The sequence below is a fragment of the Mirounga leonina genome, unplaced genomic scaffold (genome assembly GCF_011800145.1).
Source record: "Mirounga leonina isolate KUSES-001 unplaced genomic scaffold, KU_Mleo_1.0 Mir_170, whole genome shotgun sequence".
NCBI lineage: Eukaryota > Metazoa > Chordata > Mammalia > Carnivora > Phocidae > Mirounga > Mirounga leonina.
The window spans coordinates 7,583,004-7,608,323 of record NW_023270433.1 but is presented as its reverse complement, the minus strand read 5'-3'; the positions used below and the strand labels follow the sequence as shown (position 1 = coordinate 7,608,323).

At 57.3% G+C, this 25,320-nt stretch overlaps 2 protein-coding genes across 4 annotated transcripts; both read right to left on the bottom strand.

Moving 5' to 3' along the window:
* Positions 1-4,950: 4,950 nt before the first annotated feature.
* On the bottom strand, positions 4,951-13,265 carry ST6GALNAC4 (ST6 N-acetylgalactosaminide alpha-2,6-sialyltransferase 4). 2 transcript variants are annotated; one of them, XM_035015729.1, is made up of 7 exons: positions 13,124-13,265; positions 12,607-12,693; positions 10,968-11,153; positions 8,790-9,202; positions 7,549-7,620; positions 6,531-6,638; positions 4,951-5,661 (listed from the first exon to the last, which is right to left on the bottom strand). In XM_035015729.1, the coding sequence occupies exons 2-7, from the start codon at positions 12,616-12,618 to the stop codon at positions 5,472-5,474; spliced, it is 981 nt and encodes a 326-aa protein (XP_034871620.1). In that variant the 5' UTR covers positions 12,619-12,693; positions 13,124-13,265; the 3' UTR covers positions 4,951-5,471. The 2 variants fall into 2 exon arrangements, with proteins under 2 accessions (XP_034871620.1, XP_034871621.1); XM_035015730.1 differs by lacking the exon at positions 7,549-7,620 and having other exon boundaries at positions 13,124-13,264.
* A 3,000-nt stretch (positions 13,266-16,265) lies between these two features.
* Positions 16,266-24,999, bottom strand: PIP5KL1 (phosphatidylinositol-4-phosphate 5-kinase like 1). Of its 2 annotated transcripts, XM_035016652.1 has the most exons (9): positions 24,188-24,999; positions 23,002-23,052; positions 22,638-22,792; positions 22,242-22,366; positions 21,678-21,712; positions 21,532-21,587; positions 20,669-20,781; positions 20,209-20,362; positions 16,266-17,562 (listed from the first exon to the last, which is right to left on the bottom strand). In XM_035016652.1, the coding sequence occupies exons 1-9, from the start codon at positions 24,437-24,439 to the stop codon at positions 17,295-17,297; spliced, it is 1,209 nt and encodes a 402-aa protein (XP_034872543.1). In that variant the 5' UTR covers positions 24,440-24,999; the 3' UTR covers positions 16,266-17,294. The 2 variants fall into 2 exon arrangements, with proteins under 2 accessions (XP_034872543.1, XP_034872544.1); XM_035016653.1 differs by lacking the exons at positions 21,678-21,712; positions 22,638-22,792; positions 23,002-23,052; positions 24,188-24,999 and having other exon boundaries at positions 22,242-22,258.
* Positions 25,000-25,320: the final 321 nt, after the last annotated feature.

Sequence of the window (25,320 nt, the reverse complement as noted above, 5' to 3'; positions counted from 1 at the left end):
GATGGATTTTAGAAACATGAGCAGTGAAAAAGACAAGTCCTGGAAGACAAAACTATACACTAAATTAGGTTTTCTTAAAGATTTTATTTATTTATTTGACAGAGAGATAGAGAGCACAAGTAGGCAGAGAAGCAGGCAGAGGGAGAGGGAGAAGCAGTCTCCACTAAGCAGGGAGCCCAATGTGGGGCTCGATCCCAGGACCCTGGGATCATGACCTGAGCCGAAGGCAGCCGCTTAACCGACTGAGCCACCCGGGCGCCCCTATACACTATATTGTTTAAGCATATAGCTGGCACCCCTCACAGCCACGGACAGGTTTAGCTTTTGCCTATCCAAATGATTAAAGTTTTAACCCGGCAAAAGTCAAGAACACAGCTGTCTCTGTGGGGGAGGCAGGGATGCAAGGAAGGGGAGGGGAGGGGAGAGGAGGGGAGGAAACACAGAGGCATGCAGTTCTAATACCACTCTGGTCTTTCAGCGGGGATCTGGGTTCAAGAGGTTTGTTATATTATTATGTTTTATAACTTACAAGTATGACGCATGCCATCATTTCTATGTATCACAGTATTCAAAAAGAAAAGAGAAGGAGGAAATAAATGAAAATATGGAAATACCTTTGGCCTGTCAGTGATTAAAGTGTTAAGAGTGGTTATTTCCAGGGATGCCTGGGTAGCTCAGTTGGTTAAGCGTCTGTCTTTGGCTCAGGTCATGATCCCAGGGTCCCGGGATCGAGTCCCTCATCAGGGAGCCTGCTTCTCCCTCTGCCTGCCACTCAGCCGGCTTGTGCTTGCTCTCTTTCTCTCTGACAAATAAATAAAATCTTAAAAAAAAAAAAAAAAAAAAAGAGTGGTTATTTCTGGAATGATGAGATTATGGGCTGCTTTGGTTTTTTTTTTTTTTTTTTTTGAGGGGGGTGTTTCACTATATTTTCCAGAAATTTTAAGATAGTGATTACACAATGTTTTTATATTTAAAAATGAATTTTTAACTTATAAAAAAATGAACTGCATCTATAACATGATTTCTTTTTAAAAATACAGCTGTCTATGGCTGTATATTTGTAAATGTACAAAAAAGGTCTGGAAGAATCCACACCGGACTACTGGTTGTAGTCTCCCCCGGAAAATGGATGTGGGGCAGGAGGGGTGGGTGCTACCGTTACCTTTTGCTTTGTCAAGTTCCAGGCTGTTTACACTGGACTCATTTGTTTTGTTTTGTTTTAAAGATTTCATTTATTTATTTGACAGAGCATGCACAAGTGGAAGGGGCGTGGCAGAGGGAGAGGGAGAAGCAGACTCCACTAAGCAGGGAGCCCGATGTGGGGCTCGATCCCAGGACCCTGGGATCATGACCTGAGCCGAAGGCAGACGCCCAACCAGCTGAGCCACCCAGGCGCCCCTGGACTCACTTGTTAATACCACTTTGTGTTCCATTAAAACAAAAGTGGGCGGGGGGCGGGCCCAAGGTCCGTCGTCTAGGCTGTGGAGACACCCCCACTGGGCAGTAGGGCTCAGTGGAGAGAGCCAAAGGTGGATTCAAGGCTTCTTGCCCCCCTGCTGTCCAACTCCTTCTGCTTCCTGAGCCCCACCCAACTTCAGCCACCAGACCTTGCCCTGCCAGCCCCAGGACAGAAAACCGCGGGGCAGGAAACAGGGCAGTCCGGTGGGAAGCCTGATGTTGGGGGTTCAGAGAAGAGGAGCCCCTTACCCGAAGTCACCCCGCAGTTGGAGGCTACACCAGGGGCGGGGGCGTCCTGTCCCCAGCTCTGCTTCCTGCCCCAGGCCAATGACAAGGACTCCAGAAATCAGAAAGTGCGACAATCCAGCTCCTGGACCAAATCCGGACCTGGAGCGCCCCCCTCAGGCCTGCCATGTCTGCGGGCCCAGGCTGACTCCAGGAGGCTCGGTTTTAGGGCCGGCTTCCCTTTCCTGGGCCCCAAGAACAAGAACAACATGTCAATAATCACAAGGATAAGAACAGCTCCGGTGTGTCGGGTGCTTTCTCCTGCGCTAAGCACTTTGCAGACAGACCTCACTGAATCCTTAAAATAACCAATGAGATGGGCACCAGGCTCCGGGGGAGAAAACGAGGCTCGGGGTATGCGCAGGTGCCCAGGCTGGGATTCCCCCACGCCTGTCTGCTGAATAACCACGAGCTGCTCTGCCCGGAAGCCCCAGGCCTGCCCCACGCCCACAGCAGGGCCTTCATGGATGGGCGGCCATATTAATGCTGGTGCTACCCTCCAACCCTGCCCAGAGTCTGTCCTCCCCACAGGGCTGCCCGTCCATGGTCTGCCAGAGGTGGCCTCTGCATCAGTCCTTCCTGTCCCAGAGTGAGGGTCCTAAGTGTGACCACCCTCCCTCCTTACCCCTTAGCAATCTTTGCCCTAGGAAGAGCCCACAGGGACCTCCTCACCCACCACCCCAGCTCCCAGTTTACACGGATGAAACCAAGGCCCACAGAGGGCTCAATACCTGCCCCAGGCTCCCCACTGCCTCCTGGGCAGAGCCAGCGTGGGAGCCAAGCCTGGAAACTGTAGCCTCTTTCCCTCTGGACAGAGAAGGAGCCCAAGGGAAAGGCCTTTGGAGGAGAGGCCAGTTAAGAGCCCCCAGCAGGTGTGGGCCTGCACACAGGCGCTCTCCATAAGCTCACGTGACCTGGGCAGTGCGCCTGGAACCAGGAAGTAGCTGGTTCTTGACAGGCTAGAGTGGGCAGGTGGGCCCAGGTGACCCTGGATACAGGAGCCCACTGGTATCCAGAAGAACCGGTAACCCTTTCCTCACCCGGTAGATGAGGTGTGAGTGTGAGTTCCTGGCCTGGTCCCGAGTTCCTTCTGAGAGAAGAGACCCCTTAAGACACTTCCAGGCTGTGAGGCTCACCTGGTTTCCCCTTTGACCTCAGGAGGAAGTAGATGTGTCCCCAGCAGGCCTGCTGAGGGGACAAAGGAGGAGGGCTGTGGACAGGAAACAGAGCCCCAAAGAGGGGCTGCACACCACAGTGCACCACCCCCACCACACTCCTTGCAGGTGGGAGGAAGCTCCGGCCCCCAACTCACCTTGTGGAAGGTGGCCAACTCCAGTGGCCAAGAAGGGGCTGCCTCAGAGAGCCTTCGGCAGGCCCAGAACCCTTCACCAGAGCAGCCAGGGGTCCTCCTCTTTGGCCCGGAGGAAGTAGCTGGTGGATTGTTCCTGCCAGGTCACCACCACAGAAAGACACATTATTTAGGCCAACCCAGCACAAAAACATCCATCGGGGGCAGGACCAGGACAGAGGTTCCTCTGTGCACTGGGCCCAGGGGCTGAGCCAGCATCTGGGGGGGGGGGGGGGGGGGGGAGCCAGAGGAGGTGGCAATCTCTTGGGAGGGGGTTGAGTTCAAATCCCATCTGGTCCTTGGAGACTGAGGTTGAGGCTGTGAGCAGGGAGGCAGCTGGTGAGGGTGGGAGGTCTTCTTGCCCCTCTGTCACTGCCAAGGGGGTACTGGGTTAGCCAGGGAGATCCTTTTGAAAATGATGGGTCCCGCCTATCAAGTGCCAGCCCTGGGGCCATCTCTCTGAATTCATACAATCCCCTGGGGTAGGGACTACTTTTTTTTTTTTTTTTTAAGGAGGCTCCACGCCTACATGGGGTTTGAACTCACAACCCTGAGATCGAGAGTCGCACACTCTACCAACTGAGCCCGGCAGGCGCCCCAGTAGGGACTACGTTAATACCTTTTACAGATGAGGAAGCTGAGGCCTGGAGAAAGGCACTAATCTGCCAGGGTTCCACAGCAGGAGACTGAGCAAGGCCAGGACTCTTCCAGAGCCATCCCTCTGAGCCTGGAAGCTCCCCTCCCAACCCTCTGCCTGCCAGGTTACCTCTGCCCAATACCTGGCCCCGAGACACTGGCTACTGCCAGGCCAGTGGGCCCGCCTGGCAGTGGGGAGGGGGTGCTGGGTCACCCGGACTCCCTCGCACAGCTGGCCCCATGATTTGTGGGGGTCCAGTGCCAAAGGAAAATGTGCAGCCTCTTATTAAAAAACAGAGTAAGAATTTCAAGTTGACAATAGCAGAGCATTATGCTAAGCATAGGACTCTGAACAGCTGTCCAGGTTACAGGCTCATGAAGCAGGCCCCAGACCCTGGGGCAGGGAGCCAGAACCCCAGGGCTCCATCCCAGCTGAGAGCCCAAGGTCCTGGGGTCCCGGTTCTCCATTAGTCTCCTGGTCTCCAGTGAAGGAAGGAAGGAGGGAGGGAGGCAGGGAGGAGAGGAAAAAGGGAGGGAGGAGTAGTGAAGCCCTCTGGTGGGCTCTACCCAGCCCCCTAGTGCAGGGCCCAGGCACTCAGGCAATCGCATCCTGGCTCAGCCAAGCGGCTTCTCCTTATCTGTAAAATGGGCTAACACTAGCCCCCTCCTCCCAGGGTGACTGCAGGCCCTTGCTCACTGGCGCTTGCTAACGGTTTACTGGTGGGTCTGCTTTTCCCACCTTATAGGTGAGGAAACTAAAGCTCAGGGGCGGAAAGCCTGGCGCCTGCCCTCCGCCTCCCTTCCTTGCAGTGTGACCAACTCCAGAGTTAACAGGGGATTTCACTGGTAAGGTCCTTGGAATTTAACTCGGACCAGGGAGGCAACATGGGGTAGAGGAATTTCCTTTCCACCCTGAGTCATTTCCTCCCAGGCCCTAGACTCTCCTCCCACTGGTGCAGGACAAAGGGTCCCCTGGAAGCCTCTGAGTTGGGGCGTTCCCTGAGCCAATTGCAGCCAGGGAGCCAGACCTCCTGGCCTGGTGGGGAAGCAGGTAGGCTCCTGGGGAAGAAACACATGGGCAGATTAAATGGCCAGAAGCCCAGCCAGCTGTGGGCCTGGGAAGGGGCCCAAGGACTCAGCCTGCCCTCCAGTCAACAGGTTAGGGGACTGTGGCAGGGGGAGGAGCCCCAATCCCCACCCCCAGACACATGACCACACTTCGACAGGTTTCCAGAAAACACATATTTACCCGTACACTCCAGAGGTGGCCCTGGCAGTCACAGTTCAAAGGCCCCTTTGCCCAATGAACCGCAAGCTGCGGGCTGCCCTGACCAGGGCAACGAGCCCGGGTAGTGTGGTGCCAAAGGCAGTGGAGGGGGGAGAGTGAAGAGGGACCAGGGCTATTGCAAGATCAAAGATCACGATGCTGGTGAATGGCGGCGGGGCACTGACCCCTGGGGCAAAGGCCACTGGAAGATCCAGAGAAGGGATGAACCCCCAAACGAAAATTTGGATGACTCAGGAAGTGGGGTGTGGAGGAGGGTGCAAAGGTCGCCACAGTCCTCCTCTTCTCCCCATCAAGTCCGGAGCCCTGAAAGGACTCCAAGTGTCCCCAGGGTAGGGCAAGAAGGGACCTTAGGTCCATGAGGCATGTGGCGGGAGACAGGATCCATAAATTAAATGTTTTTGGTGGAGTGTGGAACAGAGGCCCTGTGAGGGCGTGGCGGCCGGCCAGGTGACGGGGCTACTGGGTCCTCCAGGACGGGTGGGCGAACACTATGGGCCTCTTCTTGGCCCAGCGAGAGAACACAGCCTTCTCGGTGATGAAGCGGTGGGCACTGCGGGGCGCCCGTTCATGCGCCAGGTACATCTGACACTCGTCCAGCCGGCCCTTCTCAAAGTAGTGGTAAGGCACCGAGGGGTGGCTGTCCTCCCTGCGGGCGGGGAAGAAGGACAGACGTGCGGTGTCTGAAACTCGCCCGCCTCCCGTCACCTGCTGCCGCCTGCCGCGGCCGCCCCTCACCGGGTGCTCCCACTGAGCCCCATGCCAGGCCCCGGGGAAGGCCAGGACAGACGCAGGGAGGAGCGGGACAGCCCACGGATCTCAAAGGCCAGAGTTTGACTCCGGCTCTGCCTCTGGCAAGCTGGCTGATGCTGGGCCAGAGATGTACTCTCTGAGCATAAATAACCTGTCTATAAAATGGACATGGGCACCTGAGAGCACAAATCCAAAAAGATCAAGACTGCCAAGTGCAGGGGCCATGGCAGAGGGCACACGGGCTCCCATCGTCTCGCCCACGCGCTCATCAAGCAAGCTCCAGAGAGGACAGAAGATAGAGATCAGGGACCTGTTCTGCACGCTCCACACGTGTTACTTACAATAATACTGGAGTATTAGAGTATCAACGACAACAGGTCAGATGTAATCTATCCCTGACACGCATTATCAGCCGGTGCCCGACGATGCCGTTCTAAGCACTTCGGTAGACTATTCTCTCTCTAAATGTTTCTACCACCTTCTAGGGAAGGTGTGATTATTTTCTTTTACGCACGAGAAAACGGAGGCCCTGGGAGGTGGCAGGACTGGCCCAAAGTCACAACGGTAGGGTGAGACTGGTCATGAGGCTGGGCTCCTTCCCACCAGGCACTGGGTCCAACGGGTGTCTGAGCCCCAGCCGCCCACTGGGGAGCCCACACACCCTGCACTCCACAGCTCTGAGGTCCCCCAGGCTGAGTCAGGACAGGGGGCCCACGGTCTTCCCTGCCCCGGCCTTCCCTCCCACCCAGGACCCGGCCGGCCGACCTGCAGTAGCTGTCGCTGACCATTCCATAGACCACAATCTCCTCACACAGCTCCAGGGCGAGGATCATGGTGAACCAGCCAGTGCTGAGAAAGGAGCCCGACTGCCTCCTGGCAGGAAGGAGAAGAGTCAGCCCAGCTGCTTCCCTGACTCAAGTGGGAGCAAGGGGCTGTGCGGCGGACCCAGCCTCAGCTCTCTTAGGACATAGTGCTGGTTACCCTCCCACCCAAGGGCCCCTACCTTGATCCCTGCAGAGGGGACCCTGGGGGAGGCTGGGAAGGGGACAGAGCCAGCCCAAGATCGGCAGCAGGTAATAGGTGGAGCTGGATGCAAACCCAGGCCTGTTCAGCCCCTTACCACCCACACAGGACTTGAGAAAACCCCCAGACGATGGTGTGGGGACCCGGGTCACAAGCTCTGCTCATCTAAGGGACCAAGCTTGGGGAGATGGTGGGAGGTCATAGCGCATAGTGGTTGAAAGTGGGTAAGACAGTTGTCTGGCGGGACACCTGGGTGGCTCAGATGGTTGAGTGTCTGCCTTCGGCTCAGGTCATGATCCCAGGGCCCTGGGATCGAGCCCCACGTCAGGCTCCCGGCTCAGCGGGGAGTCTGCTGCTCCCTCTCGCTCTGCCTCTCCCCCTGCCCGTGCTCTCTCCCTGTATCTCTCTCTCTCAGGTGTATAAATAAAATCTTAAAAAAAAAAAGATGGTTGTGTGGAGTCAGATGGTCTTCATTTCAAACCCTGAATCTGCTCCACAGTATCAGGTTTGCTCGAAAACCTCTCTGGGACTCACTGCCCCATCTGTGAAATGGGGAGAATTATAGGTAGTTATAGGGAGGGAACACTGTCTGCTCAGCACCCTCCCACGCCCCATGCCCACCTGGGAGCAAGGGGCTGTGTGGGCAGCCCAGGCCTCAACCCTCTCAATGCACCAGCACTGTTACTCTCCCAGCCGAGGGCCACTCACCTCCACCTCAACAGAGGGGTTATGGGGTGGCTCACTCATTCAAACTCAATACCTCCCGGGCCCTGTGCTGGCCAGGAACCTGTCACAGCCAGTGCTAACATTCTCAGGGGAGGCGGCAGAAGTGCTGAGAAGACAAGGAGACAAAGGAAGGGGACAAAGAATATCAGGCAGGGAGGTACGCCTTCAGACGGGGTGGTCAAGGAGGGCTTCTCTGAGGAGGTGACATCCCATCCAGACCTGAATAGCAAGGAGTCAGTCATAGGCAGATGTGGGGGAAGAACATTCTAGATGGAGGGAACAGCATGTGCAAGGCCTGCTTTTGAGGAAGCCCAGATGGCTGGGGCAGGCTGAGTGAAGGGAGATGACGAGATCACAGACAGGCAGGGGCCAGATCATATGAGGCTTGCAGGCCAGGGGAGGGGAGGGCGTGGGAGCCTCGACTTTATTCTGCATGTGAAAGTGAAGCTGCTATCAGGTTGAGGGCAGGCCACCAATGGGATGAATTCACTAGGGTGGTTGGCGCTCAGACTACAGGGGGCCAGAGCACCAGCAGCAAGAGGGTGCTACAAGGGCGGGGGCGGGGATGGGGGGATGGTGGCTTAGGTCAAGGTGGCACCTGTGAGCACAGGAGAGTCAAGAGCCCATGATATGTGGCAGATGATGCAATGAAAGGAGTCAGGTGCAAAGCCCAAGCTTCTGGCTGGGAAACTGGTGGTTGGCGGCTGTATTTCCTGAGTTGGGGTGGGGACGGGCTGGGGGAGGGGGGGAGCCAGTGGGCGGAGGAGGTAGGCGGGAGTCAGCGAGCGTGTGATAAAATGAGATCTTCCATGCAGAGTGCTTAAGTCAGTGCCTGGTGCACGCAGAGGGCTGTTACTACTGTGAACTGTCACTTTCGTTATCTGGCAGGGACTTCCGAGACCAATTCAGATCTCAGGGAGTATCCCCTCCAGAGGGAGGAGCTCCCTGCCGCTGCCCCACCCGGCAGTGCTCCCCTATCTTGTGCTTGCAAAGCCAAACACCCCTCACCACCGCTGGGGATTTTTCATCTTTGTGCTAATTCAGCGAATGACCGTCTCTCTGCTTCTGTCCCCCCTCAGAGGCAGGAGCACCCCCACCTGCCTCCATCGCTGCTGGCCCCCCAGCGCCTGACGGAGCAGACCCTTGTCTGCCTCCGGCTCGGGTCATGATCCCAGGGCCCCGGGATCGAGCCCCGCGTCAGGCTCCCGGCTCCCAAGGCATGCCCCCAGCCGGCAGGGAGCCCCCCGCCCGCCCGCAGGCCGGCTCCAGGCTCACCGGTTCTTGCCCGTCTCGTCCTGGAAGACCTGGTCGCAGTAGGCCATCATGCGCTCGGTGAAGGTGTACACCTGCAGGCCTGGGTACATCCTGGTGAGCTGCAGCAGCGTGCGGTACGTGCGGCCTCCCAGCGCCCGGTCCATGTGCCTGCCCGGGCCCCACACCACGTAGAGCGTGTCTCGAGCGTGCTGGAAGTAGTGCGAGTAGTTGCGCAGCAGCAGGGGCACGCTCGTGTGCGAGACCACGCGCAGGGTGCTGCGCCCGCCCACGTCCGCCTCAAAGCCCACGGTGGGCGCCTGGTTCATGCGCAGGACGCACTCGGCGCTGTCGATCTCGGCGCCCAGGCCCGAGCCCAGCATCTGGCCGGAGCTGGACACCAGGGCGCAGCTGCGGCACGGATCTCGGACCAGCGGCTGCAGGGAGAGGCAGGGAGAGGCAGAGACGAAGAGAGAGGCGTGAGCGCGCAGCTCCCACGGCCCTGCTCCAGCCCCTGACTTCGCCCGATCCCTCTATCAGCTCCGAGTACAGCATCAACCCATTTTGCAGATGAGGAATTTGAGGCTGGGCAGGCGGAGTGACTTTCTTACGGTTGTATGGATAGCCAGGGGCAGGGCTGAGACTCAGAGCCCCATGCTTCCTTTTTTTCTTTTTTTTTTTTTAAGATTTTATTTATTTATTTGACAGAGAGAGACACAGCGAGAGAGGGAACACAAGCAGGGGGAGTGGGAGCCCGATGCGGGACTCGATCCCAGGACTCTGGGATCATGACCTGAGCTGAAGGCAGTCGCTTAACCAACTGAGCCACCCAGGCGCGCCCCATGCTTCCTCATCAGCCATATTCATGTCCCTTTTCCCGATTGCTGAGGCCCTAACCGGCCCTCCATCCCGGGTTCCTTATTACAGTTACATGAGCAAATATTTATAAAGCACTTAGAGCAATGCCTGGCACAGATAGGGTGTCATATGTGTGTTTGTTAAGTAAACATGAACCTTAGCTCTTCACAATCACTGTTGGACCACTCCATCCTCTGCCCAAGCCCCAGTCACATTATGCCCAGTTCATTAAGTAAAAGCGGGGTCTTTAGCGCCACAATAACATTGAGAACCCCTGGTTCTGAGCCTGAATCCTGGCTCAACCACTTCCTCTGTCTCTTGGAGCCTCAATGTCCTCATCTGGCAAATGGGGATGAAAATATTATCTACTTCATCAGGTTGTGAAGACTCAATTAAAAATGCCTGGAGAGTGGGGTGCCTGGGTGGCTCAGTCAGTTAAGCATCTGACTCTTGATCTCAGCTCAGATCTTGAAAAAAAAAAAAAAGGAAAGAAAGAAAGAAAGCCTGGAGAGTGATCAGTGCAGACCCAGAGCACAGTGAGGGCCCAACGACCATCTCATTATCTCTCGAAAAGCAGAAGCTGAGTCAACACGCCTGCAAATGTTCCCTGGGGGTTAGAGGTCAGAACTCCCAGAAAAGGACTTGCTCCTCACTCCATGTCTCCATGTCTTCCTGGGGGCACAGGGGTTTACAGTGACCTTTATCCCACTCTGGGACATTTTATATCTAACATCATGTTGATTTAGGGACTCAGAGGTCCATTTTCCTATTCCTATTCTAAACCGCGCCTGGCAGAGCAAGCGTGGGGAGGTGGGTCGTCACCCCTGAGCCCCAGTGTCTCTGTCTCCCCATGAGAGGGAGAGCTCTGGGGTTGACGTGACTTTTCTCTGTCATCTCTATCCCCGGCAGCCATCAGTACAAGGCAGGGCATATCCAGATACACACCTGCTGCATGAGTGGATTATGCACATACATAATCAATTCTAAAGACACACAGAACGATGCACAGATCACCATGGTGGGATGGTGTCTGTCTCCCCCACCGGGTCTAAGAGCTCCAGATGGCCAGCCGCCCTGGCTGACTCATCTTTTTCACCTCTAGCTCCCAGCTGAGAGCAGCCAGGCAACATTTGTTGAATTAAAAAAAAAAATTTCCTCTTAGAACTTGGGGCTCACAGAGGTCAAGTGGCTACTCAATGTCACAGAGCTGGTGAGCAGAGGGGCCAAGCCTGGGGTCCAGGCTGGCCTGGCATGAGCCTGGTTCTCACTTACGCCCAGAGAGCTGGGGGCACCCTGGCAGCCGTGGCCGGCCCTGTCGCGCGACATGTTGTCCGGCCAGCTCACCTTCCCATCTGGCACGCTGCTGTATCCGCTGAAGCGCAGGGGCCCCGGCACAGTGGGCCTGGAGTTGATGGAGGGCTGGGGGTCCAGGCAGGAGGCCAGGCAGAAGGGCACGCCGGCCCAGAGGCACAGCAGGATGTAGGCGGCAGAGAAGCCCAAGGAGCACAGGATAACGAGGAGGAGCCGGCCCTGGGGGAGTCAGCGGTCGTGGGGTGTGGGCAGGGGTCCCTGGGGCTCCTAGAAGCTTATGCCCCAGCCCCATGGGTCCAAAGCCCAGCTCAGTAGCTTCCAGAACAATAGCACGGTCCACGGTCTCTGTTAACCAGGGCTTCCTCTGGGCTTCCAAGCTCAGGCCCTGGAGACAAGCCCTATTATGATCCCCATATTCTAGATAAAGAATCAGGATGGGGCCTTAAAACCAGGCTGCAGAGCCCATACTCGTAACTGGAAGCCTAGGTGCATTGTGCAGGCTTCGGTATGACTGTCCACCCCTCTGGGCCTGTTTCTGCTTCTAAAAAATTGGGGCCCATAATGCCTGCAGTGCGAACGTATGGTAAGCTCTGTGTACCCCAAAGTGGTGCACAAGAAGACAGGAGAGCGGCCCCTCAGAAGAGCAGCCATCCTCCTTCAGACCCGGGACCCAGGCTGCCAGTGTGCCCACGCCCTGCCCCCTCCCCCGGCTGCTCAGTGACCAGCCCCCTAGCTCATGATCTGGGTCAGCGGCCCAGGAAGTGAGGGAAGTGTCACTCAAAGAATGGTTCCAATAATTGAAAGCTGCCGCTCAGAGGCTCCCACCTCCACAAAACATGTGCCAGAGGCCATTTGAACCAGAAGGCCCTCCAGGCCCATTGGCCCTGCTGGCAGACTTAGTGACCAAGCCTTCAAGGGGGGGCCACCAGGAAGAGGCCATGACCTGGGGCTGCCCTCATATGCTGGGCCACCCTGGTCACTGTGTGTGTCTCTCTGGGCTCTAATATTCTCCCAGCCTGCCCAAGGCACAGGTTCCCCCCTCAGAATCCACCTAGGAGCTGTTGGTGCTGAAAACCGGAGGGGGGGAGAGCAGCCCCCACTGTCCCCCCCAGGCATATCCTACCAGAGGCCTACCCTTTTCTGTCCACAAGCCACATCAGCTTCTAAAAATAAATCTCTCTGTGGCCAGCTGTGCGGGGGAGGGGGTTCAGCCCATGAGCCCTCAGGCTCTGCCTGGCACCTGGTCCTCTGCCCACAAAGGACCCAGAGACCCGAATTCAGGCGGTCGTGGCAGACTCCCCCAACATCCAGGGCCCTCTCCCACAACCAGGGGCTCCTGAATAAAGTCGAGAGCAGCTAAACGGCACTTTCACACCATGTCCCCCTCCCGGGCGGGTGCCTCACCTGGGTGGCCTCCGGGTGCTTGCAGGAGATAGTACTATTATCTATCTCCATGTCACAGGGGAGAAGCGCAAGGCCCTGAAACCAGAGAGGGAAGACCACTTGCCTGAAGCCACACCGCCTGCCAACCAGATCAGCAGGGCTTTGAGGCCAGTCTGCCCTTCTTAGCTCAGGAGCAGTGGGTCAGAAGTGAGTCAGTCCTGCAGTAGGAGAGGTTAGGAGGCTGCTGTGCCGGAAGTTCCCCAAGAGCCTTCCTCCTTACACCACTTACCGGGGCCTTCATGCTGCTGTCGCTGCTCAGCAGCCACCTGGCTGCCGTCTCCAGGGCTCGCGCTGGGAAGGGGTGGGGGCCAGGCACCTGCCAAGATCCAGAAACTCAGAGCTGGGTCCTGGGGCTCTGAGGAAACGGCGCAGGGAAACTGAGGCAGGGGAGGGTATGGGCCAGGGTCCAGGCAGATGACTCCCAGGAATCAAACTCCTTAAAGCCCCCAAACGCCGGACAGCGCTGTCCGCATCCTAAAGGAGCTGCTATCGGGTGACCTTCGGGGAAACCTCCCGCCAAACCAATCCCCATTGTGCAGACGGGGAAGGAGAGGCAGGGAGGGGGAGCCCTCGGCTCAAGGTCACCCATCGAGTCCGGGTCAGTTAGAACCAGGAGCCAGGAGCCCCGACTGCCACCCCAACCCTCCTACCTCACCCCCCAAGAGGGATGAACTGTGAGGCCTGGGGCGGGATACTTCCACCCCTCTCCCAGATTCCACCGCCCCCTCCCCCGGCCAGGCGCTAACCAGGCGGACGGGCTGGGGCGCTCCGGCTGCTCTCGATCCGCTGCTCGGAGCTCCATGGCCCGCAAACGGGGCGGGACGGGCGGGAAGCCGGAGCCCCGGGGCGGAGGCGGCACCGGGGCTGCGGCTTCTGGAGGCTGGAAACCGAACGGCAGCCGCCGGCACCAGGGGCGGGGTCTGCGAGGACGGGGAGGAGACAGGCGCGCTGGGGGCGGGTCCCGGGCGACGGGGGCGGGACCTACGAGCACCGCCGGCGCGGCGAGGGAGGGAAGTGCGTGGCTGGCGGCGGGGACCTCCGGGATGGGGGCGGGGCCTGCGGGCCGGGGGCGGAGTCGGAGGGCGCGCATCTTCCCTTTTCCTGCCCTCCCACATTTCTCCCAATCCGGTCGGGGGTCGGGTGGGAGGCGCGCAGAGAAAAGGCCTAGGGAGTACGGGAACCGGCGCGCCGTGGCTGCCTAGCGGTTCGGACTCGAGTTTCTCCATTTGTGAAATTGGGGGATGGGTAGGAAAATTAAGCAGGGGCTTGGGGTCAGGCAGCCCTGGGTTTCAAGCTTGTAGGGTTGCCAGATTTAGCCAGTAAAATACAGGACGCTCAGTTATATTGGAATTTCCGATAAACAGTGCATAATTATATTAAAAATCTGACATTCCTGTGTAACTGGGCATTCTATATTTTCTCTGGCGACCCTAGCGGGACTGTCTCTTGTGGTGTGGCCTCCACCTGAGCCTCAGTTTTTCTCCTCTATGAAGTGGGTATAATAACAGCACCTTCCTGCCAGTGAGGGCAGCTGTGGTACAGTTAGGATTGAACCCTGAGCTATCTCACTGCCACGTACTTGCACCTCCTCGCCTCCCCCTCCCCAAAGTGTCCTCCAAACTCCAACCAGCTCAGTCTTGCACCCCTGCAGATGCTGAAATGTATCCCATTTGAAGGCTCAGATGAGATCCCCTGGGGAGTTCAAACTCAAGTGCCTTCAGGGGTCAGAAAGGGTTGAAAGAGCAGATATAGGGCAATAGGGAGGAGTGGGCCTGCGGAGAAGTAGAGAGCATGCTTCTCATCTACAGTGTTTTTTATAAAATGCTCTATGGGCCAGAAAGCTCATCTTACCACCTCCATCACACCACCCTCCACAGGATCTTCCCCTGGGATCCAGGCTAGGTTTCTGCTCCCACCCCATTTCAAACTCCATTTGCCTTTTTCTAAGAGCCTCTGGTGTGGGCACAATGCCAAGGTACCCATGTTTGGGTATCTGCACCCAGATAAGCAACTTCCCAAAGCTACCTATCCTGCTCTGGTGCAAAGCCAAGTCCCCCATGCCTCTTTCCGTCCTATGGGGGAGGGGGGGCACGCTAAAGCAGCCCTGTCCCTGAGCTTCCTTTGAGCACAGGCCTACTTTGTCCCTCCCCCGCAGCCTGGGCACAGCTCAAAGGTAGTGGTCCAAGTTCAATCTCTCTCTGTGGTCTCCTACTCACTCAAGGCCAGGCACACAGTGGGTGCCCAAAGCCAGAGTCCCTCTGCCCCCACCCCAAGTCCTCATCCTTCAGGTTTTTCTCCTCATAGCCTCAACCCCAAGGGGACAATGGTGAGAAAATTCCCTAAGGATTCATTCGTCACCCACAATGGCTGGTGAAGTGACCATTCTTTCCCCAAGAGGCAATTCTCTCCCTGTTAGGGCCACATGGAGACAGGGACATGCCCAAATGTCCTGGACTCCTGGAGCAGATGAGGATCACACATCCACAGTAGAACTGCCAGTGGGAAGTTCTGCAGGCTCAGTAAAGCTCTTCAGTTTGGTTTTGGCAAAAGTCCACTCTCTTTACCCTGACCTACAAGGCCCTGCACGGTGGGAACTTCTGTCTTCTTAATCACCTTCTACCTACCCTGGGCACCCTTCTGACCCCTAACCACATTGAGCTCATGCCTACCTCAGGACCTTTGCGCTTGCTGTTTCCTCTACTCACATAGCCAGCTCCCTCCTGTCATTCAGCTCAAATGTCACCTCTTCAGAAAGGCCCTTGCCAGCCACTCTATGTGACACTGCATGCCCATCCCTCTAAGTCCCACCTTATTGGTCTTTTTCACAGTACCGTTCACAGTCTGAAATCATCCTGTGTACTAACCAGTCCACCCACCCACTAGACTCTCAGCTACGTGGGGGCAGAGTCATGCCAGTCATGTCCTCAGGCATTTCCAGCACTTGCACAACACCCGGCCCACACTAAATGCTAGATAATGTCTGTTGAATGACCAAGTTAGGAGAACCAGGAATCCTGGGCCCCATGAGATCTTGGATAAGTCACGTCCCTCTCCAGCCTCAAGCCCTGGCTCAGCCTATTGCCAGAGACCCAAGGTGGGTGAGGGGCTGAGCCATCCTTATCTATGAGTGCAGGACTCTCAGGCTCTGACTCGTCCTGCCAGATCCAGACCCTGTTTCCTGCTCTGCAGCCCTACCACTGGTGAACTGCTTCACGCACCCACCTCCTGAGGGATGACCTTAAAGCTCTATGTGTCAACTTCCTGCTGAGCCAAAACAAGGAATTCTCTGTGACTTGTGCCAGTTCGGAGATCTTGAGTAATCATCCAAGGTCACCCAGACAACTAGGGGTGAAGTCAATTGTATACCTATTCCAGGAGCCCACACTCCAGTGCTGCGGCATTAACTTTCCCTTACCCCTCCCTCCCTACCCGCATTTTGCTTCATTTTCTCTGAAGGCTAATGGACTGGCAGTGTTTGGTATTAGCTGAGCGTCTCCCAAGGTCCGGTTCTAGTCCTGGGGGTCAGCTCTTGGTGCACGACGTCCCCCACCACCACACTGTCCCTCCCACTCTGAACTGTTTCTTTCTCTCGAGTGTCAGGCTCTCCCTCACCCCAGACCTTTGCCGTGCCCTTGGCCTGGGACCCTCCCAGGGCCGCATCTGACTCTTCCGGTCTCACTTGAGATGGTAGGGCCCCATCTCCATCAAATTATTCGGTGGAGGCCCCCTCCCTCAGCACGATGGCCCCATGCTCCTTCATGAGGCTGTGTCATGCCAGGCTGCTTTTGTCACTATCTCTCCCCAGACCGTGAGCTCTGTGAAGGCGGAATCTGTGAGTCTTGCTCCACCCCCAGGTCCCCATCACCCAGTAGAGGATCTGTCACATGGTAGGTGCTCAATAAATATTTAATGAGTTAATGAAGTCCATTTTCATGCTTCCAGTTGTACAGATTAGACCACTGAGGCACAGAGAGGTGTAGCACCTTGCCCTGATCACACACACAGCCAGGCCCTGGAGCAGCTCTAGAGGAAAGGCCCACTTGGGTATGGTTGGATTGGACCAGGGTCAGAGGCCAGGCTGGAGTTTCCTGGAGGGAGGAGAAGGAATGATCAGGGGCTATGCACGCACTGTGCTTCTTTGTTCCTGGTAATTGCAGTGCGGCCATACCCTCGGTCTGACCACCAACCCCTACCCCCATTTCACAGATGAGAAGTGACTCCCAGAGGAGGGAAGAGCTTATTCAAGATTAATAGTGGGCCTCAACATAGTGTCTTCCAGAGTTGCAGGCCCACAATACCTCCCCTTCTCCCACCTGCATCCCTTGAGGAGCAGGAGCGAGGGGGACCACCCCAAAAGGAGACCAGTGGGCAGAAGGTAAGGAAGCCTGGGTTCTTGGGCTGGCCTTTCCACTTACCCATGGGTAAGCCCCTTAAAGTCTCTGGGCCTCAGTTTCCCCATCTGGATGACCAAGGCGCTCGGCTGGAGCCTTCAGCCTCCCCCCTTCCCCAGAGCACGAGGCCAGGGCTGAGGGAGCTGGTGGGTAAGAATACAGGCTCCTGAGTCCAAAAGGCATAGTCGAGTCCTGGTTCCAGCATTTATTGCTGAATGATCTTGCTCAGTCCCTTCACCCCCTGAGCCTCCATTTTATGGTCTGTAAAAAGAGAATAATAGCTTTTTTTTTTTTTTTTTTGAGGATTAAACGAGCTAACATAGGAGAGTCCCTGGCACAAGGCCGAACTCGGCATCGCCGCCAAATGAGGCTGTGTTGTCATGGTATTAGTTAGGGGATGCTGCCCTCTGGAGGCCAAGGGGAGGAACGGCAGGCGAGGGGAGCCCAACCCGCCGCCGGGGCCAGGCTGGAACTCTGGTTCCCGGCGTGCGCCCATTGTCCAGATGCGGAGCGCCGCGGGCGCTGGTCACTCGGTGTGTGCCTCCACCCACTGGCAGAGGCGACGGGCGTAGCGAGCGGGGCTGACGGTGGAGAAGGTCCGGCCCGGGTAGCGCAGCGTCTTCCATAGGTGCTCCAGCCGCTTGCCGAGCCCGTACACCGTGGCGAGATCCACGAGGCCCAGGAAATAGCGTTGCTCCGGCCCGTCCAGGATGTGTAAGGCGTTGGGGGTGTCGGGCAGCAGCCGGCGGTTCTGGGATCCCGGCTCCTCCGGGCTCTGTACCCCTTGCACAGACCTGGCGACCGACAGGAGGGTGAGGCTCCTGCCTCCTCCAGGGGGCCCCAGCCCAGGGATTCCCCGCAAGTCTGGCCGCGGGGCACCCGGGCAGCATTCTGCGCTGACCGTGCTCTCCCTCCACTCATTCCCACAACTCCTGTGTGCCAGGCCTGTGACGTCAGATAAACTGGGAGGCTGAGTAAAGTGTAAATGATGGTCTAGCGCCGCACTGTCCATTACGTAGCCCCTAGCCATAGGTGGCCGTGGAGCGTTTAAATGTAACCAGTCCCAACTGAGGTGCGCCGTGAGTGTGACATACATACTGACTTTCCAAGACAGTATGAGAAAAAGAGTGTAAATACCTCATAAATGTTTATATTGATCAGATGACAACATGATAAAAATTTGGGGTGTATTGAGTAACAAATATATTATTAAAATTATTTTTACCTGTTTCTGTTTACTTTTCTAAAGAGGCTAAATTTTCTCAAGGAAATTTAAAACTACATGTGTGACTCGCATTTCTTTCTTTCTTTTTAAAATTTTATTTATTTATTTGAGAGAGAGGGAGCACAGAGGGAGAGGGAGAAGCAAACTCACCACTGAGCAGGGAGCCAGCCGCAGGGCTCGATCCTAGGATCTCAAGATCATGACCCCAGCGGAAGGCAGCCGCTTAATCAACTGATCCACCCAGGCGCCCCTCGCACTACATTTCTATTGGGTGGCGCTCCTCTAGAGCATTTGGGTCACAAGACTGACTCCGCACTTATCTGCCACATCACTTTGGCTAAGTCTGGTATTGGGGTGTTTCCTAAACTTCTGTCTGAGGTCGTCCAACCCTGGAGGTTTCAGGGTGGCAGAGCTGAAACCGTGTGAACAAAGTCCAACCCCAGTTTATAGATGGTGTGGGGGGAGGGGGCTGTGGGGGTTGCCTTCTAAATGTATTCCAAATTGGAAGATGCCTTTTGCTGGGCCCCAGTCCCAGCCAGAAGCAGGTTCAATTCCCTAATTTTGTCCTCCAGGAGGTGGAGGGGAGTTGGGGAAGTGTCGCTGAGAGAAATAAGCCAATGAGAGACAAGCCCTGCCCAGGCATCGACCAATCAGAACCCAGTGGTCTGGGTGCCTGGGCAAAACACTGATACCCTTTGCGGTGCGGTGCTGGGGGTTAGGAAAAGGCTTGTTCTGAAAGAGGGACTGGGAACAGGTAGGGAGGACTGGGGCAGTGGCCATTTACCAGCCAGCATATTTCAATATGACAACAACCATTATATGCAAACCAACTAGGGTTTACTGGCTGAATGACAACTGTCATCTAAGCATCAGCTGGGGATAGAGGGAGCAAGGGAGAAGCTGACCTAGCTTGGATGGGGGGGGGGGGGCGCATCTGTGTCCCATGGCAGGAATTCCACCTTCTGGGCAGGATGTGTCCAGACAATAAGTGGGGAGCCAATCACCTGGATTCTGCCCAAGCCTCACCCACCTCCAAAGAGTAGGTTGGGGGGTTGGATGAGAGGATGCCATTTTTCACTTTTCCACCCATCAGGTGGTTGGACTTCTTTCCTTAATGTGCCTTCCTTAACCCCTACATTATTCTGTTCAGCCTTGGAGGACTGAAATCCAAGTAACTAACCAAGTACTAACATGAATCCTCAGAAGTCATTTTGCAACCTCACTTCCCCTCTCTGAGCCTCAGTTTTCACATCTCTAAAATAGGAGTGAGCCTACCTTAATGACGTTCATGGTCAGCATGCAAAGAGCGACAGTTACTACTATGAAGCAGGGGACAACATGATGACGGGGTCAATGGTGATGACCTTAGGGTCCTAGAAGTGGAACGACTGGTTTAAAGGTCAAGGGTTCTTTTGGGCACCGGAGTGGCTCAGTCAGTTAAGCATCTGACTTCAGTTCAGGTCATGATCTCAGGGTCCTGGGATCGAGCCCCTTATCTGGCTCCCTGCTCAGCAGGGAGTCTGTTTCTCCCTCTCCCTCTACTCCTCCCCTGCTTGTGTTCATTCTCTCTCAAGTAAATAAATAAAACCTTTTATTTTATTAATAAAGGGCAAGGGCGGGGCGCCTGGGTGGCTCAGTCGTTAAGCGTCTGCCTTCGGCTCAGGTCATGATTCCAGGGTCCTGGGATCGAGCCCCACATCTGGCTCCCTGCTCAGCGGGGAGCCTGCTTCTCCCTCTCTCACTCCCCCTGCTTGTGTTCCCTCTCTCGCTGTCTCTCTCTCTGTCAAATAAATAAATAAAATCTTTTAAAAAATAAATAAATAAATAATAAAGGGCAAGGGCTCTTTCTAAAGGAAAAATTAAATAGGTCTGAAAACTGCTTTGAAACCTTCACTGGCTCCACATCCATCCCCTTCAGGAAAATGGGCAGATTCTTTCCATCAGCACCGAAACCCTTGTCCAGCTGAATCTTTTCTGCTCGGTCGTGTGCGGTCCACGCGTGCCCACCAACCCTGCCAACCAGGCTTCTCCAGCCCTAGACACACACACACACACACACATGCACGCACGGACCCACAAACACTGCACTTGCCAGTCTCTGAGCCTTTGTCTGTGCTGTCCCCCCCACCCGCCCCGCCTCATCATCCATCTTTCTCCTGCTCTCGTCACCTCATTCTTGCCCTTGCCCCTGCGGGGGGGGGGGGGGGCTGCCCACCTGACCGTGCGGAAGATGAGACTGCTGCCTGGGCCCCTCTCATCCTCATGGAGACGCTGGAAGGCCATCAGGAGGCTGTAATCGAGCACGTTGAGTTCCCGGAGGAAGGCGGTGTCCAGTTCCATCTGGTGGAGGAGCCAGCTCCGCTGGGGCCCTGCCAGAGCATCAGTGCCCCCACTTGAGCGCTCCTCGTGTGTCAGGCAAGGTGCTGAGGGCTCCACACATATCTGCCCCAAGAGGGCAGGTGTCATTAACTGTCCCATTTCACAGATGAGGAAACTCATCTGTAATTTGCCCTGGTCACCTAGCTAGTAAGTCGTGGAGCCAGGATTTGAACCCTGCTCTGCCTGACTCTAGAATCCGGGCTCTAAATGACTCAGGCAGAGGCAGGGCCAGGGACACCCTTCTAACTTCACCCTGAATGGAGGAATAGCATGCACAGACTGCCTCCATGGCTCACCCAGGTCGATGGTCTTGCCTTGAAAGTTGAGGTCCTTCAGCACCAGGACAACGGGGCTATCCTCAGGGGCTGGCTCCACCCATCGGCTCACCTCACAGCCCTTTATGTCATACCTGTGAGTGGAAGATGACAGAAAGGGGGCAACAGAATTCAGCATTATACAGACTGACGCACACGGGGAACCAAGAAACAAGAGCTTCCACTGGGTGGATGTTCGAATCTTCACCACAAGCCATTCCATTATTGTCCCCATGTCAGAGATGAAGAAAAAGGCTCAGAGAGCTTCTTTGACCTGCCCAAGACCACACGGTAAGTAAAGGGCAGAGCTGGGATTCAAACTCGGGCCTTTGGGAGCCCATTCCAGGCTTTATCCCTGCCTGTGCTGGCTTCTCAGCCCCTTGTCATCCCTGGAAGTGTCCCCAACACAGCGGTCCAAGCCTAGACTGCAGCACCAGGGGGGACCACTCATGGGGAGCTTTCAGGCAGAGTCACCGTTAGGAGGCAGAAAGGGCCATGTGCAATAAGAGGCTGGGTTTGAATCCCTGCTCCTCACATAGTAGCGGCGTGGCCCTCCCCCTCCTCAGCTTCTCATCTATAAAATGGGCATGATAACCACACCTACCCCTCAGAGTTGTTCCAGGAATAAAGAAGGCAATGAATGCAAAGCCTGGACAGAGCGCCCAATGCATCCTGAGTGCTCAAGAGATGCTGGTCGTGCCTATCCCTGTCTCCGATCCATTAGGAGATCTCAGGGATGTCCCTCCCATCTCCTCCCTGGGCCTCAGTTTCGCATCTATCTAGTGAGTATGGGTGCTTCAGGTGGCACATCCCGCGTGGGGCCGGGGCCCTGTGAGGCGACTCACCTCTCAGAGATGCGGCCGGCGGGATAGAAGACGCTCAGCATGATGATGAAGAATTCCTGGGGACAGGGGTAGGGAGTGAGGGAGGACAGAATCTCACCCTCCAGCCGCCCCCTCTGGCCCGGTCCCCTCGCCTCGGCCTCACCCACCTTCTTTCCCCGAGCCACCCGCAGACTGTGCACTCCTGGAAGGGGAGAGGGCGCCAGGTGAGGGGGCCCCCAACTCGACAACCCCTGGTCCAGCCCGCTCTAGGCCCAGCTCCAGGCCATGCCTCCTCCTCGAGGTCCCCCGCCTCCCGAGCCCGCCCCTCCAGGCCGCGCCCCCGGACCTCTGCCTCCGCTCGGGTCGTCGTCCGGACAGGACCCGCCTCTAGGCCGCCCCAGAGAGGCGCGGTCCTCAGGCGTGACCCCACCCATAGGCCCTCCCGCCGCGGGACTGGGCGATCCAACCCCGCCCCCTTCGGGAGGCCCCGCCCCAGAGCTCGGCCTGCGCCCACCGAGTCCGCCTTTCCCCTCCGCCGACGTCGAGGACACGCCCCCCACGGAACGCGGCCCCTGCCCGGAGCCGCCAGCCCAGGCTCGGGCTCAGGTCCCCTACGCCCCCCAACCTGGGAGCCGCCCCACTCCCTAGCCCCCTCCCCTGCTCGCTCTCGGTCTTCTTCACTGCCCTCCTCTTCCCCCGCCCCGCAGTCCCCGGTCCCCGGCCGGTCGTACCCAGCAACCGCGCAAGTAGCGAGTGCGGGTGCCGCTGCAGATGCTGCACGTAGCGGGGCAGGTGGGCAAGCAGGGCCCGCACCTCCCGACGCCGCTGGGTCTTCAGGAAGAAGCGCTGGTCGTGGCTGGGGAGTGGAGGGAGAGGTCACTGGTCAGGCGGGGCTGGAGCGGCCCCCATCGGGCCCTCTGCCCGAGTGTGGCTCTGTCTCCCCCGGTTCGGGCTCGAGGCCTCCTCACCCCCGCTCGGGTCATCTCCCACCCTCACTCTCCTCCATCTGACCTCTATCTGGCCCTGACCATCCCTGACCTGGCCATTCTGTTTCTTTCCCACCCACCCCCTCCCCTCCACCCAGGGACACCACTCCCACCCGTTCCCCACCCCTGCTGCCAGCTCACGACAGGAAGAAGCTGGCCTTGCTCTTGGAGGTGCTGAGGAACTGCAGGTAGGGGCCACCTGGGCCAAGCGCCGCCTGATAGTCCTCCTCGGCCAGGCCTAGGGAGTGGCGCAGCCAGGCGAAGGCTGGGCCAGCCAGGGTGCCCAGCTCGAAGCCCTGCAGGGGAGGAAGAGCAGCCCCAGCAGTGTCCACGGGGGGCCCAGGTGTGCAGTAGGCCCTAGCGCGGGAGGGTCAGGGTAGCCACACCGGTCCTGCAAAGCCCTGAGGCAAGCCAGCACTCCTACTGTACTGATGGGCAAACTGAGGAGGACAGAGAAGGAAGACCAGTACACGCCCCTCCCATGCAGCAGTCTGGGGCTTCCTACCTCGTGAACCTGGGTCAGGACCTCGCAGAAATCCTCCTCAGTGGGCGGTCCCTACAGGGAGGAGTGGAGGGGCTCAGGTCAAGTCTTTGGCCCACACTGCCAGCTCCAGGATCTCAAGAGTCCTGCACCTGGCCTCACCCGCTTCCCTCCGTGTGATTGCTCCAGCAAACAGAGACCAGAACTCAGAGCTTCGTCCATTGACCCAGAAGCACATGTTGGCCTAGTGAGGCCAGATGCCATCCCAGTGAAAGGGGATGGCCTTTAAGCCAAGGGACGTGCCTGACTAAGTGTGAGAAGGGCAGGATCAGAGAAGGCTTCCTGGGGGAGGTGACCTCTAAGCTGAAATCTGAAAGGTGGTGCTCATAGCAGGGGGAACAGCATTGGTGGTCACTGGAAGGGCAGGAGAGCTCAAGCGATTGAAATAATTAAGGGAGGGACGGAGTGAATGCAGCTGGGCAGTTGGCCCTTGGACTTGAGCCAGCAGAATCCTGAGGCCATGCTGAGTACTGGGGAGCCATGGAAGATTGTCAGCAGGTTATGAGATTCAGAAGACTGTGCCCCCCCTCCCCCCCCCCCCCAGGCTCCTACACTCTTCTTGGACCTCTAGGTCCCTGTGCCAGGACTTGGCCTGTGGGATGTGGTCACACTGTGCACACGTGTGTGTGTGTGTGTGTGCACGCGCACACACACACACACAACACACATGCTCGCCCTGGCCTGTCCAGCTGCTGAGCTTGCAGTTGGGCGACCCTTTCTGCTGAGCCAGCCTGGCCCCAGCCTGAGCTCCGGGGAGGATGGGCCAGGCTGGTGGGGTGGGGGTGGGGTCCTTTCTCAGCCATACACCCTAGCAGAGCCAGGAGGGCATCAGAGACCGAGGAGTACAATCCCCCCCACACCCATTATACAGATGGGGGCGCTGAGGTCCAAAGAAGCAGAGGCCCATCTAGAGTTGCACAACAACCACCTGGGTCAAGGTGTTCCTCACATCCTCAGTACACACCGGGCTTTGCGGCTTCCTGGCCTCGGCCCCCACCCCAGCATGTCCCTCCCTCCCTGCACCAAGCCCCTGATTTCCTCCTTGTATAGTCCTCTCTGATCCCTGACCCTGCGGTATTAGCAGGACCTGGCATCTGCACAGTCTTGCCCTCGGTACCGAAGAGGTGCACGACACAGATGGGCCACTCACTGTGCGTGGGTGGTCCATGGAGACCTGGGTGGCAGCCCACAGCCCTGTCTGCATCATGCATGTCAGCTGGTGCAGCTCATGCCCCGGGCCAATCTCAAACAGGCCAAGGCGAGCCTGCTTGTCTCGAAGACGCCAGAGGAGGCCACGGCGGCCAGAGGTCGAGGTGGCTGCTCTGCGTCCAGCCTCTGGGGAGGGGGCCAGGACCTGGTGGCAGGAGGCACAAGAAGCAATGAGCACATGGAAGCATCCCATAGGGGAAAGACCTGGGTTTGAGTCCCACCTCCGATACTTGTGAGCCCTCCTATTATCGCTCTCTGCCTCAGTTTCCTCGGTCGTAAAACAGGGATAATGCTGGTACCCACCTCACTGGGTGTTGTGATGGGCCACGCAGTGCCTGGCATGCTGTCAGCACCCAGAATAGAATTGTTATCAGTAGGTAGAGAATGCTTTCCGCAACCAAACCTGTCTCTCACCAGCTGTATGATCTTAGGTAAGTCACCTAACCTTTCTGCATCTCCTTTTCTCATCTGTAAAATGACAACTATAATAACTCCTTCGTGGCAGTTTGATATTTGCTCCAAGCCCAGGAACCCTTGATACGAGGAGCTGTGACGCCAGGGACTCCGTCATCTATTCCGCTCGTCTATGCGGAGTTCCTCCAGGCCGAGCGGAGGGTCAGCACGAAGCTGGGCTCACAGCGGCTGACCCATTCGTAGTGGGCACCCACCATGTGCCCAGCCCTGGCCGAGAGCTTGACTTGCTAACAGCCCTATGAAGGAGGAGCTTTTTCCCCGATGCGAAAACCGAGGAAGTTCTCTAGGGACACCCACCAGACTTCCCCCTCCATACCTGCGGCCCCGTGTGGGGCGTGTTCTGGTCCCCGCCCAGTGCTGGACCCCTCCAGGGCTGGGATGGGGGTGTGTCCGCGCTGCACGGGGAGCAGAGGCCTGGGCCCTGTCCCCCAACCCTTCCCTCTCCTGTCCTCTCTTGGGTCCGCACCTACCTCGCGGGGCCCCGGGCTCGGTGCGGCCATCGCCCCCGCAGCAGCTTCCCGGGCTCCGGCCGCGTCCCCGCCGCCGCGCTGCAGGAGCCGGTCCCCGCCCCTGCTCCTGGACCGACCAATAGCGCGGTGC